The following is a 13336-nucleotide window of genomic DNA, read 5'->3' on the forward strand; positions in this document are numbered from 1 at the left end:
CTTGGATGGATGAAAGGCATGCGCCTTCTTCTCCTTTAAAAGCGCGGCGCGGGGAGGGGGAAGCGGGAGACCGGCAGCCAGCCACCCTCCCTCCCCCACCCGATTCAGCAAGCGATGGCACGCAACAAACCTCTTCCCTCTTCCTTCGTTTACACGGGAACCGTCGCTTCGCTCCGGGCCGTTGATCCGCCCCCGTGCGCAAGCGGCGCTCCCTGGGACAAGCCGAGGAGAGCGGCCCCGGCGCCGCGATGCTGCCTCCAGGCGGGGGCGCTTCCCCGCAGAGGCTCGGCCCCTTTTCTGGGCCGGCCTGGGCAGCTCCGTTCCCCCGCTTCCGAGCTTCTGGGCCAGCAGCCGGCAGCGCCAGAGCCATTTTGCCCTCCCGCTCGGCGACATGGACTACCGGGAGGCCGCCCGCTGGGCTGCGGAGCGCATGCAGAGCTATCGCAAGGACTGCAGCGGATGGCGCAGCTGCAAGCGCACGGTGAGGCCCGCGCGGCGCGCTTGGAGAGGTTGCCCCCCTTCTCACCGCTGCAGCCTGGCTGAGAGGGGGTAAAATCCTGGTGACTCTCCCTTTGAAGCAGAGGTTGGATGGCCATCTGTCATGGATGCCTTAGTTGAGATTCATGCATTGCGCACGCAGGGGAAGGGGGGTGGACTGGATGACTCTCGGGGTCCCTTCCACTCTACAATTCTAGGATTGTAGCGCTTATGGACGGGGCGATGCGCCTAGCTTGTTCGTCCTGAGTGAGCCGCTGCCGGTCCGGGCTGGCAGGTGGAAAAAGAAGCTGGCCCGGCATGTGGTGGGTGGCTTCCCTCGTGCGTGCATTTAATGCGCAGCGCAGGGACGCAAAATGCCACCAAGCTGCTTCCTCTAATCTATCCCTGTTTGTCTGCTTTGGCAGCAGCAGAAGGAATTGGTGACAAAAGGTTCTTTCCGGGGCCACGAGACGCTTTGCTGTAGCTGCTGTGTGTTGCTGTAGCTGCTGTGTGCTGTAGCTGCTGTGTGTTGAGAAGGCATCTGTTCTGGCTTGTGTCCCCCGGGACCTTACAGCGTGGGGTGGGCGCACGGGTTATTGGAAAGGAGGAACAGTAGTAACTCAGTGTATAAAACTGTGTCTGGCGTTGGAGAAAGTGGAGAGGGAAAAGCCCCATCTCTCGTAACGCTAGAAGTACAGTGGTACCTCGGGTTAAGAACTTAATTCGTTCCGGAGGTCCTTTCTTAACCTGAAACTGTTCTTAACCTGAAGCACCACTTTAGCTAATGGGGCCTCCTGCTGCCGCCGCGCGATTTCTATTCTCATCCTGAAGCAAAGTTCTTAACCCGAGGTACTATTTCTGGGTTAGCGGAGTCTGTAACCTGAAGTGTCTGTAACCTAAAACGTCTGTAACCCGAGGTACCACTGTATTGGACATAAGATACAGCTGAATGCTAGAAGATAAAGAGAGAGCAATTCACCCAGAGCACAGTTAAATCTGTGGAACTCGCTGCCACAAGAGGCAGCGGTGGCTTTCAAATAGGGTTGGGCAGATTCATGGATGATCTGAAAAGGAAACCTTGGAGAGAAAATGGGGAACAATGCGTTATTTGGAAGGGGCGAGAGAGGGCATGAACCTTTTCCAAGTGCGTGAAGAGGGGCTTGTAATCTCCCCCCCCCCCACGCCGCGGCCCCTGCATCTCTGAAATGTTGGAGGGAATTCATTCAGTTCCCTCTCCCCTTGAATGCTCTTTGGTGTCTGTTCCTGCCGCGAACAAGCAAGCAATGTGACACTCATTGTTCAGCCTGGAGGCGGGGGGGGGGGGGGAGGCATCAGCAGGTCTCATTGGTGCATCTGAGGACATGCTACAGTGTGATGTTGCCAGCTGGGAGGAGACAATGTGGTTTCAAGGAAGCTGCAGCTGCCAAACTTGTTTTCACTAGTGCAGTGGTACCTCTGGTTACAGACACTTCAGGTTACAGACGCTTCAGGTTACAGAGTCTGCTGACCCAGAAATAGTACCTCGGGTTAAGAACTTTGCTTCAGGATAAGAACAGAAATCGTGCTCCAGCAGCGCAGCGGCAGCGGGAGGCCCCATTAGCTAAAGTGGTGCTTCAGGTTAAGAACAGTTTCAGGTTACAAACAGACCTCCGGAGCGAATTAAGTTCTTAACCCAAGGTACCACTGTACTTTAAATTGTAAAACAGACAATTCAATAAAAATTATATACAAACGTTCTCCAAAATCCACAAGAGACGGTGGAAGAAGACTGGAAGAAGTTTAAGGAATATTTGAAAAAATATGTTCATGTTTAAACTTTAGAATAGCTTTGGAAGTGGATATAGGCTGTAGGGTTAGACGTAGAAGATAGGGTATTTTAAAATAGTATTATTTGTAAGTGATAAAATGTGAAGTTATTTTAAGTATGATAAAAAAGATGGTTAGAAATTATGATATATGTACGGTAAACTGCTAAAGATGAAGTAAAATGAAAATCAGATAGGTGGGACTTGGGGAAGCCAACTTAACAATGTTTAGAAAAATAAGGATATGACAAGAATTTGTTTGTATTGTTTGTCTTTTCTGTCTTTGTTTTTTATTTGTGTTATAAAATGAATAACAAAAATTTGCGGGGAAAACCAAAATGCACATGTATCCTGTGTTTTGTTTTAAGATATCACTGTTAGTGTGTATTTCTCAAACCAACTTCTCACTGATCGGGCTCCTTAAGGCGTTCCTCATTTGTCTCTTGTGTGAATACCTTGGCATAGTGTAAAGGCACCCCTGTCTTGTCCCTGCCCCCTGGTGTATACACAGGCAGAAATGAACAGCTTCACTGCACCCATAGATATTGGGAGAAGCCGGCTCTGTTCCTGATGATGCTCTGTAGAACATCCACTGCAGAAAGTCCCAGGTGCCATTTGCAGTATTGCCAGTCAGTGTAGATAATATTGATCTAGATGGACCCAATGGTCTGACTTCAAATAAGGCAGTTCCGTTTGTTTATAGACAGGCTGGTCTAGTCTATGAACATTGATACCACACTAAATGTGCTAGCCTTTGAAGTGCTGCAGACCTCTTTGTTTTGAATGGTACCCTATTTGAATGCTGGTCCTTGGCATTATTCCCCTGAAACAAATAAACAAGTCTTCCAAATATGAATGGTGCATTTATTGGTGCATTTGTATCCTACATTGCCGTCAAGGAGAAGAAAGCAACTTGGATTGTATCCTAATCATTTGTCTTTTCAGCAAACCTGTAAGATGTAAGACAGAGAGTTGGTGACTGTCACAAGATAACCCATAGAATCATAGAATCATAGAGTTGGAAGAAACCACAAGGGCCATCGAGTCCAACCCCCTGCCAAGCAGGAAACACCATCAGAGTGAAACACCCAGTGAATTTCAGGGCTGAGTAGGGATTCAAACCTGCATTTCCCTGAATTTAATCCAGCGTTCTAACTAATTCAGCACACTGGTTTAAGACACACACTCTGTCTCAAGCATGTTTCCCCACCTGCAATATAAGAGGATATTCATTCTAACTATCTTACAGGACCCTGTGGAAAATACTGAGATAATACTGAGAGAGCTTGAAATACTTCTAAAGTGCTATATAATTGCTGAGTTTTTTTAAAAAAAGTTTTTTTAAAAATAATCTCAATTGACACAGTTATAGTGTAGGAGTGGATTTTGACTGATTTAATTTAATTTTTCTAGAATGAAGTTTCAATATCTTGGAGACCATCAACTGAGTTTCGTGGAAACATGTAAGTAAAGTTGTACACACATACACCCAAAATGAGCATATTTATTTAGGAGGTAAATTACTTGGGGAATAAAGTAAATCCCACCACTTTGGTCACATCTGCAGTACAATCCTATATATTCTATGACCCATCCTGAGATCTTTTGATGAAGGGCAGTATCTATATTTAATAAATAATAAATAAATAAAAATATATGTCTGTTCAGAAATAAGTTCCACTGGGGCCTATTGCCAAATAACTTGAGTATAGGATTGAACGGGCAGTTTCCATTCAGTTTTTATACATCTGAGTTATCAAATGTACATTCCGAGCACAATTCAAAGTGTTGGTGCTGACCTTTAAAGCCTTAAATGGCCTTGGCTCAGTAAACCTGAAGGAGCGTCTCCACCCCCATTGTTCTGCCCAGACACTGAGGTCCAGCACTGAGGGCCTTCCGGCGGTTCCCTCACTGCAAGAAGTGAGGTTGCAGGGAACCAGGCAGAGCACCTTTTTGGTAGTGGCACCCGCCCTGTGGAATGCCCTCCCATCCAGGAAATCTGACTCTTAGAAGACATCTGAAGGCAGCCCTGTATAGGGAAGTTTTTAATGTTTGATCTTTTATCGTGTTTTTAATATTCTGTTGGGAGCAGATTTTCTCCCCAACCTCCCCACATAGCCTCCAACCAACTGGCAGACTAATTTTTAAAAATGCCTTCTACCAAGTGGACTAGGGGATGCGGGTGGCGCTGTGGGTAAAAGCCTCAGCGCCTAGGACTTGCCGATCGAAAGGTCGGTGGTTCGAATCCCCGCGGCGGGGTGCGCTCCCGTTGCTCGGTCCCAGCGCCTGCCAACCTAGCAGTTCGAAAGCACTCCTGGGTGCAAGTAGATAAATAGGGACCGCTTAACGGCGGGAAGGTAAACGGCGTTTCCGTGTGCTGCGCTGGCTCGCCAGATGCAGCTTTGTCACGCTGGCCACGTGACCCGGAAGTGTCTCTGGACAGCGCTGGCCCTCGGCCTCTTGAGTGAGATGGGCGCACAACCCTAGAGTCTGGCAAGACTGGCCCATACGGGCAGGGGTACCTTTACCTTTACCTTACCAAGTGGACTATGGGAAGAAGAACAGGGTGACTTGTCACTCCCCGCCCTACATCAACCCACTGTGTGTGCATACTGGTTGTAGGGAGACTCCCCTTTCTCCCCAACTAGCACAGACACCGAGCGAGCTGGAGGAAAGAGGGATGGAGCAATCCATCTCTCCTCCACAAGCCCATACCTGTATGAAATTTGTAGTCACCTGTAGGAGCAGGTGGATTGTTAAGTACAAGACCAAAGCAAAGCCATTGGCATGAATGATGCATTTCCAATACACATGGCATTTGATTTGAGTTTATCATGTGGATGGGACATTGAAAAATCTTTAGTCTGGAATGGGATCCTATCATCTCTAGCACCAGAGGTCTGCCTACGGAGACCGAAATAAAATGAGGTCAATTTTTTAATGATTTGTTTATGTCTGTATGTCCCTTTTGTTCTTCCTTCCCCTGAAAGATACAAAGCGGAAGGGATTATGCCTGCAAAACCGGAGGATGTCTTTAAATGTTTGAAACCAGAGACGGGTGGACTTCGAGAAAAATGGGATCCAAACGTGAAGGAGATTGAAGTCGTTGAAGAGATTAGCGAAGTAAGTATAACACAGTTGGACTGTGGCAACTGGTAAAGTGCAGCTGCTACATTTTGGATCCATCTGCGCTTAACATTTAAAGTAGTCTCATTTCACTTTTAAACAGTCCCCAAAATCATGGAAAATGTAGCTTGTTAAGGGTAATGAAAGGACGTTAGAGAACCTTATTCCCTTCACTGAGCTACATTTCCTATAGTGGTTTAGCAATCAATCCCTCTTCCCAGGGAACTCTGGGAACTACAGCTCCGGAGGGGAATCAGAGTCTCCTAACAACTCTTGGTGCCCTTAATAAAATACAACTCCCAGGATTCTCTGAGGGAAGTTATAACTGTTTAAAGGAGTATGATACTTCTTTAAATGTATGGTGCAGATGAAGGCCGGGATAGGGTACCTGCAGTAGATCAACAAATACGCCCCAATATTACATCATAACCCTGGTATGTGCTTTGTAGGACGTTTCCATAGTCAGAACTATCACACCGTCGGCTTTTATGAAGATCATCTCTCCGAGGGAGTTCATAGACGTCGTCCTGATTAAGCGGGATGAGGATGGAACCATCACATCTAATGGTAAGATGGCCAAAGCCTAAATATATTGGCCCCCAGAGGCTGGTGCCCATGTTAGTGTGAGTACTCAATACCAGTGGCTGTGGGTATGGACAGGCAGCAACCTGAGGCAACCAGGAAATTCTCTTTCTGTGGTGCTTGACCTGTCATGCGCCATCACACACACACACACACACACACACACACTCCCCATAGCTGTCAACTGTCCCTTATTTGGCGGGAAACTCCCTTATCCCAGCGCCGTGTCCCGCTGCTGTCCCTTATTGATGATGTCCCTTAAATTTCACGGGTTTCAAAGGAAGCAGCTCTTCTCCCTCCCTCCCTGTCGGCTAGGGAGGAGGGAGGCTCCAACTGTGTTGCTTGGCTGCGTTGCTCACCCAATAAGGCGTCTAAGAATGACTGGGGGGTGGAGCTTGCATGCCTTGTGCCGATCAAATCGGCCGCGTTGCCTAGGGACTCGCCTTTGCTCAGCGCTTCCCAGCGGAGAGCTGACGGTGGTTTTCCTTGCAGCATCCCCTTTGCTGGGTTGCTGCGCTGTGGGAACCACCGCTTGAGGCTTTGTTTGGCTGTTGGCTGGGCTTTCTGCCTTTGGCTCGGAGGGGCTCAGAAGTTGAACATACCTGTGTCCAGAAAATCCCTTATTTTGGCTGCTGATCCCTTATTTTCAAATCTGTAAGTTGACAGCTATGACACACACACACACACCACTTCTTAGATATTGCTGCCATCAAGCAATGGTCTCACATGTGTGAACTGATGCTCTGAAAGCCAGTAGCCATTCCATAACAGCATAGGTGAGAGACCCAAGAATCTCATACGTAGCACCGAATGCAACAGCCTGAAAATTTCAGTTTTGATCCCCACCAACTAAAAAACAAAAAATTCCTAGAAGCTGGCAACTAAGCAATTAACTGGCTATTTCAAATCAATATGATGCACACGTGCGTGCACACACACACACACTGGCCTACCCCCTGCTGCAAACTTTGTGCTTCTTGCCACCTAGAAAGCTACCTTGCATCAAATGAGACGGTTGGTCCATTCTAGGGTGTGTACTTTTCTACACCGACTGACAGTGGGAAATTATGGTCCTTGGGATGCATGCCAAGCAGATGTTCTACCAATGAGTGGACTTTCCCCTAAAAATAAAGTAAGACTCTAGTCCTCATGGATAAAGAAACATAAGAAGCTGCCTCATTCTGAGCGAGATATTGCATTATAATGTTGCACCTCACCCTGGCCTTAAAAGTGTTCCAATCTGTTAGGTTTATGTAATGGTTCTAGGGGTTGCTCGTGCGTAAATCGGCGCCACACCTGGGTGGGTTGCCTCAGTGAACCCTTTCTGTCTGGACAGCCACTCGCCCGTGGCTGTCTCAATCGCTGGCAGAATCCATCAGTGGGCATTTCTTGAACTTCTTCCAGCATAAAAGTTCTTTGACGCCTAGTCTTCGCCTACTCTCCCTGCACGGAAGCCTTCTGCGCAGGGAGGGTGTGGGCATCGGAGGACCCGTGCTCTCCCTGCTGGTCCCCGGAGAGGAGTCTTGGAGCCACCTCGCCGCTTCCCCCATCTGCCCCCCTCCTCCACTGGTGCTACGCTGATTTCCTTCCCCAGAAGATGTGCTGCTTCTCTCCCTCCCAGGATGCTCTCCGGAATCCCTCTGGAGCCCTCCCTCTTCTTCTGGCTCCGATGGCAGTTCCCTGACAGTTTACAAGGGGTTGCTCGTGCGCAAGCAGGGCACCTCTCCCTGGCTGGCTGCTAATGTAAACTTTAGCCACTCACCCGTGGCTGTCTCAATCGCTGGCAGAATCCGCAAGTGGGCGTTTCTTAAACGTCTTCCAGCAAAGAAGCTCCTTGACGCCGAGTCTCCGCCTTCCCTCTCTGCGCGAAAGCCTTCTGCGCAGAGAGGGCGTGGGCAGCGGAGGACCCCTTCCTTCCCCGCTTGTCCCAGGCAAGGAGTCATGGGACTGCCTCGCCACATCCGACTCCTGCACCTCCTCTCCACTGGAGCTGCGTTTAGTCTCTTCCCCAGAAGAGGAGCTGCTTCTCCCGATCCCTGGAGGCTCTCTATAATCCCTCTGGCTTTTGCTCTCTCCCTCCGGCACTGATGGCAGTTCCCTGACACACTCCTCTTGCTGTTTTATTACAGTTGTACCTTGGAAGTCGAACGGAATCCGTTTTGGAAGTCCGTTTTACTTCCAAAATGTTTGAAAACCAAATTGTGGCTTCTGCAGCCAATCAGAGCTCCTGCAGCCAATCAGAAGCCACAGACGACCCATCAGATGTTCAGGTTCCGAAAGAACGTTTGCAAACCGGAACAATCACTTCCGGGTTTGCGGCATTTGGGAGCCAAAACGTTTGAGTTCCAGGGCATTGGGGATTCAAGGTACAACTGTATTTCTACTATTATTATAAAATTGAAAAGGCTTTCTTTTCCCCAAAGCACTAAACGGACTTTATCTTGTGCATTATTTTCATATCTCTTCCTTGCAGCAACCAATGTGGAGCACCCGCTCTGCCAACTTCAACCAAGTTACGTGAGAGGCCTTAATTATCCCTGCGGCTGTTTCTGCATCCCGGCCCCAGGGTAAGATGGGTGGAAATGTTGTAGTACCACAAGCATGTACAGCGGTACCTTGGTTCTCAAACTTAATCCGTTTGGGAAGTCCATTCCAAAACCAAAGCATTCCAAAACCAAGGCACGCTTTCCCATAGAAAGTAATGCAAAACGGATTAATCCATTCCAGACTTTTAAAAACAACCCCTAAAAGGGCAATTTAACATGAATTTTACTATCTAACGAAACCACTGATCTACAAAATGAAAGCAATAAACAATGTACTTCAGTCACACAATCAATCAATCAGTAGCTGAACTGGGTTCCACACAGTCACAAAGACAAAACAAAGCCACAAAAACGCAAAATAAATAGCAAAAACAGACAGACGTCAGTATAACAGTCAAAACAGAAGTGTGGCACTCAAACTGGAAGCGTAACACTCAAAACGGAGCACGTTCAGCTTCCAAAAAAAGTTCACAAACCGGAACACTTCCGGGTTTGCAATGTTAGGGTTCCAAGTTGTTTGAGAACCAAGGTACCACTGTATATATATGGTGCATGTTGTTGGGTTCTTGCTTTCATTGAGTGGGAGGAGTTGTTGCAAAGTTTAGGGAAAGTTTTGCCCACCATCCAACTAGATGCTAAAGCCTCTAAAGGCCGATTTGATACAAGGAGACTGAATTTGCTGAGAGATGCAGTCAGCTTACTGCAGGTAAAATGGCTGATTGCCCTGTGAGCAGCTTCTTCCTGGTTCATTTTTGCAAAGGCTTCTGGGAGGTTGGGGCCTTTGAAGCCAGAGTATCATAATGCCCTCTTATTTCCAATATATGCAGGCTTTGAGCACTGTTGCTGTATGGGGCTAAAACAGCACACACATTCCCAGAGTGGTGTAGCAATCAATCTCTCTTCCTAAAGAATTCTGGGAATTACAAGCAATTCTCTGTACCCTCAACAGGCCACAATCCCCAGGATTCTCTGAGGGAAGCCATTCGAGTTAAAATGGTATCATAATTAAAATGGTACCATAATTAAATTTATAATGCAACATGGGAGACATTGCCACATGTCCTGCTATTGATAATGGCCACATTAACATCATACAAAAGCACTGTGATACCAATTTAAACAGGCGTGGTTTCCCCCCAAAGCATTCTGGGAGCTGTAGTTTTCAAAGGGTGCTGAGAGTTGTCAGGAGACTTCTGCTCCTCCCACAGAGCTACATTTTTCAGAGTGATTTAACAACCAATCCCTCTTCACAGGGAACTCAGGGAATTACAACTATGTGAGGGGAATAGGGGCCTCCTAACAACTCTGAGCACCCTTAACGAACTACAGCTCCCAGAATTCTTTGGGGAAACCATGACTTCATGAAGTGGTATCATAGTGCTTCAAATATCGGAAACTTGGGCCACATGGGTGGGACTACAGGAATGGGCTGTCCTGCATCTTTGGCTAAAACTGGTGATTTCTGCTGACTTATTTGGGGCTTTTTGGTTTGTTTCTCTCCCTACAGAGAGCCATGTAAGACGCAACTCCTCACTTTCTTTCAGACAGACCTAGGCGGCAACCTTCCTCAAACAGTTGTGGAGTCCTTCTTCCCAAGCAGCATGACCGGTTTTTACAGCAATCTGACCAAAGCAGTGTTGAAACTAGCGGCTTAAGCAATTAAAAACCAACAAACTCCAGTTGCACATGTGTGCGCACAGAATTCTGTGATTGCCCTCTGCAAGTAATGTGGGGATGTGGGATTCAAAACTGTGGCAGCTTTGGGGCATGATTGAAACAAAGTTAAGCAATTGCAAATCCCATTGGTTTTTAGTTGGGGAAGATTTTTAACAGATGCCTTGACATCCACAGGACTTGCCTTACAGTACTTTGGTATAATCCTGGGCTGGTGGGTATTGAGAGTCCCAACAGCATTTGGGGTGGCGTGGGGTGGGGAGACCACATTGGCTACCCCTGTCCTAGTTCTTTTGCCATTCCATAATAATTATGAACTGTGGTTTTCCAGTATAGCAAAGTTTTCCCTTTTGATTCCAGGTTTTTTAATCCTGGGCTGTCATGAGTCCCATCCCACTTTAAAACACCTCTGGAATCCCTGAACATTTTTGTGTGTGTGTTCTGGAGCCGCTACCACCTCTGCAGTGATGTCTTTGCTTGTCCAGATGTCTATACAGTGGTACCTTGGGTTACAGACACTTCAGGTTACAGACTCCGCTAACCCAGAAATAGTACCTCGGGTTAAGAACTTTGCTTCAGGATGAGAACAGAAATCGTGCTCCAGCGGCATGGCGGCAGCGGGAGGCCCCATTAGCTAAAGTGGTGCTTCAGGTTAAGAACAGTTTCAGGTTAAGAACGGACCTCCAGAACGAATTAAGTTCTTAACCCGAGGTACCACTGTATAGACTCAAATGTCGTTCATTCTAATGATGCCTTTCCAATCCAAGCACCAAGGAGTCAGGTGCTGCTTGCATGACAGGCAAAACATGCTAGCAGGAAAAACCGTGGGTGGGGATGGCTCTTGAAAGCAAATTATCTGCACACTTCTCCCCTAGGGTGGGAAGCACGTGACCTGTGATCACCTGCCTGTAAAGTCAGCTGCAATCCAGATCGATAAGATCTGGGTAGCCTAGCAGCCTGAAGCAGAATCCCATGCGTGCTGCAATGCACACATGGAACTGTGGGAAAATATCCCAGCCCTCGTTTGCTTGACCAATGAAGGCAGCTCCACCCCACTGAGCTGAATGAAGAAAGCCTTCGTAACCCTGTGCCTTCTTCCCTTCCTCCTTGTGTTTTACATTGTTGGGGTTTTTTAGATTGTAAGCCTGCAGGCAGGAGCTGCCTTGTTTTTCATGGCTAGGTGTAAGCAACTCTGGGAACCTTTGTACAAATGCTCTAAGTCAATAAACACACACACACACTTGGATCTGGCGTTAGGTCTACAAGGCCTTACAGTTCGTGGGCATCCTTAGCCATGCCACTGTAATCTTAGCACAAATTCTCCTTGCTGTGGATTTGCTCTTATTCCCATTTACCAAACAGCATTCAGATAACAGTGTCTGTGGTGGTGGTGAGAGCATAACACAAAACCCCACCTCTGCTGATAGAAAGCCAATGTATCAGGGAGAAAAGTTCTGGCTTAGCCGCCTCTCTAACACGCTAGTCTTGTGTGTGCAGGGATATTTTTTTGAGAGAGAGGGAGAGAAAGGGAAGCATTTAAGCATGTGACCTCCTACCTGCACCATTTCACAGCCCCACCATGTGCGATTTGGTTCTTCACATAGCTCAGGCAATAAAACTCTTCTACCCTTTTTGTTTTTTATGGACCATAAGATGGTTAAAGGTAAAGGGTAAAGGGACCCCTGACCATTGGGTCCAGTTGTGGCTGACTCTGGGGTTGCGGCGCTCATCTCGCTTTATTGGCCGAGGGAGCCGGCGTACAGCTTCCGGGTCATGTGGCCAGCAGGACTAAGCCGCTTTTGGCGAACCAGAGCAGCGCACGGCAATGCCATTTACCTTCCCGCCAGAGTGGTACCTATTTATCTACTTGTACTTTGACGTGCTTTCGAACTGCTAGGTTGGCAGGAGCAGGGACTGAGCAACGGGAGCTCACCCCGTCGCGGGGATTCGAACCGCCAACCTTCTGATCGGCAAGTCCTAGGCTCTGTGGTTTAACCCACAGCGCCACCCGTATCCCATAAGATGGTTAGTACCTTGTAAATTAATCATAATCATAGTCATCATAGATGGTGCGTTTGAACTGTCGCTGGTGTGTTTGTGTTGCGGCTGGAAAGCCATGGTACTTAGAGTGATCAGGCAAGTTCATTAAAGAGGGGTGGGTGGTAATTACAAGTAAACTTACAGCGATTACAACAGTGATGATTTATTTGGGCAACATAGAACAGAGTTGAAAGATGTTGCTAAATCAAGTGTCCCTGAGCCAGAATCGCCCACAATCCATGCCACGGCCCTTAAGTGATGAGGCCATGTGTTCCCGTCAGTGTTGCACCATGAGCCCACTTTCTACATCTTGCAGCAATAGAGGGTGGCTCATGTCAAAACGTGCCACCTAGACTACACATGTGGTTCCCATCCATCAAAGGGATCCATATGTCCAGAACCACTTCCATGCGCCACTCTTCCCTGCCAGATGTGGGTGCATGAGCAATGTGCTTCATCCACTCATTATGCAATCAAGACATGTTAATTCATCAGCGTCTGTTTCACCCCCAAGCTGATTTACAGGTTTTGGCTCTTGAGTTGCTTGCTAACAAAGCCTCCTTTTAATTAGTGTACCCCTCGCGGCAGCTGCTTTATTAAGACTGGGACCATGACCAACCAAGCTTTTGACATACACCTCTTCTCAGTCCTGGCCAACTTTCTCTTCGCTCGCAACGAACATCTGGTGCTGGGCACCTGGGTCTTTTGTGGCTTTTGAGTGATAAATGAAAGCTTTTTTGGTCATTGTTTAACATGGGCAGCAGTTCAGGCTCTGTTCTTTCCTTTTTTAAAATCGCTGTCATTCCTCTCCATGGAGAGATGCCGTAGTTTTGCTGATGGAGTTTTTTCTCTTGATGACAGCATTAATCGGTCCATCGGGCAACGTCTTGATGATGTTCCAGGCTTCGAAACGAGTGAGTCCTTGCATCAGAGTTGTGTGCACCTGTAACAACTCGTCCCCAGGCTGAACTGTGGGGCTGTGTTCCAATGCCGCCCCTAAAAGAAGCAAAAGGAGTACAATAGGAGTACAATATGAGTACATATTGTACAAGGAGTACAATATGAGACTATGGTATATGGGAAACA

The 13336-nt window shown here is 47.7% G+C and overlaps 2 protein-coding genes across 11 annotated transcripts in view; one reads left to right on the top strand and one right to left on the bottom strand.

Annotated features, from left to right (window-relative positions):
* Positions 1–309: 309 nt before the first annotated feature.
* Positions 310–10215, top strand: STARD5 (StAR related lipid transfer domain containing 5). Its single transcript, XM_083412333.1, has 6 exons — positions 310–481; positions 3696–3745; positions 5273–5405; positions 5858–5975; positions 8464–8557; positions 10044–10215. The coding sequence occupies exons 1-6, from the start codon at positions 392–394 to the stop codon at positions 10189–10191; spliced, it is 633 nt and encodes a 210-aa protein (XP_083268459.1). The 5' UTR covers positions 310–391; the 3' UTR covers positions 10192–10215.
* A 1508-nt stretch (positions 10216–11723) lies between these two features.
* The window catches only part of IL16 (interleukin 16), a 65411-nt gene continuing 63798 nt past the window's right edge, over positions 11724–13336 (bottom strand). For all 10 annotated transcript variants that reach the window (XM_083411818.1, XM_083411824.1, XM_083411820.1 and 7 more), the window contains one exon: positions 11724–13246. In XM_083411818.1, coding sequence (XP_083267944.1) covers positions 13050–13246 — 197 coding nt within the window. In that variant the 3' untranslated portion in view covers positions 11724–13049. The remainder of the gene's footprint in view (positions 13247–13336) is intronic.

This window comes from Podarcis tiliguerta (assembly GCF_965153285.1).
Source record: "Podarcis tiliguerta genome assembly, chromosome: 14".
In the NCBI taxonomy this organism is placed as follows: domain Eukaryota; kingdom Metazoa; phylum Chordata; class Lepidosauria; order Squamata; family Lacertidae; genus Podarcis; species Podarcis tiliguerta.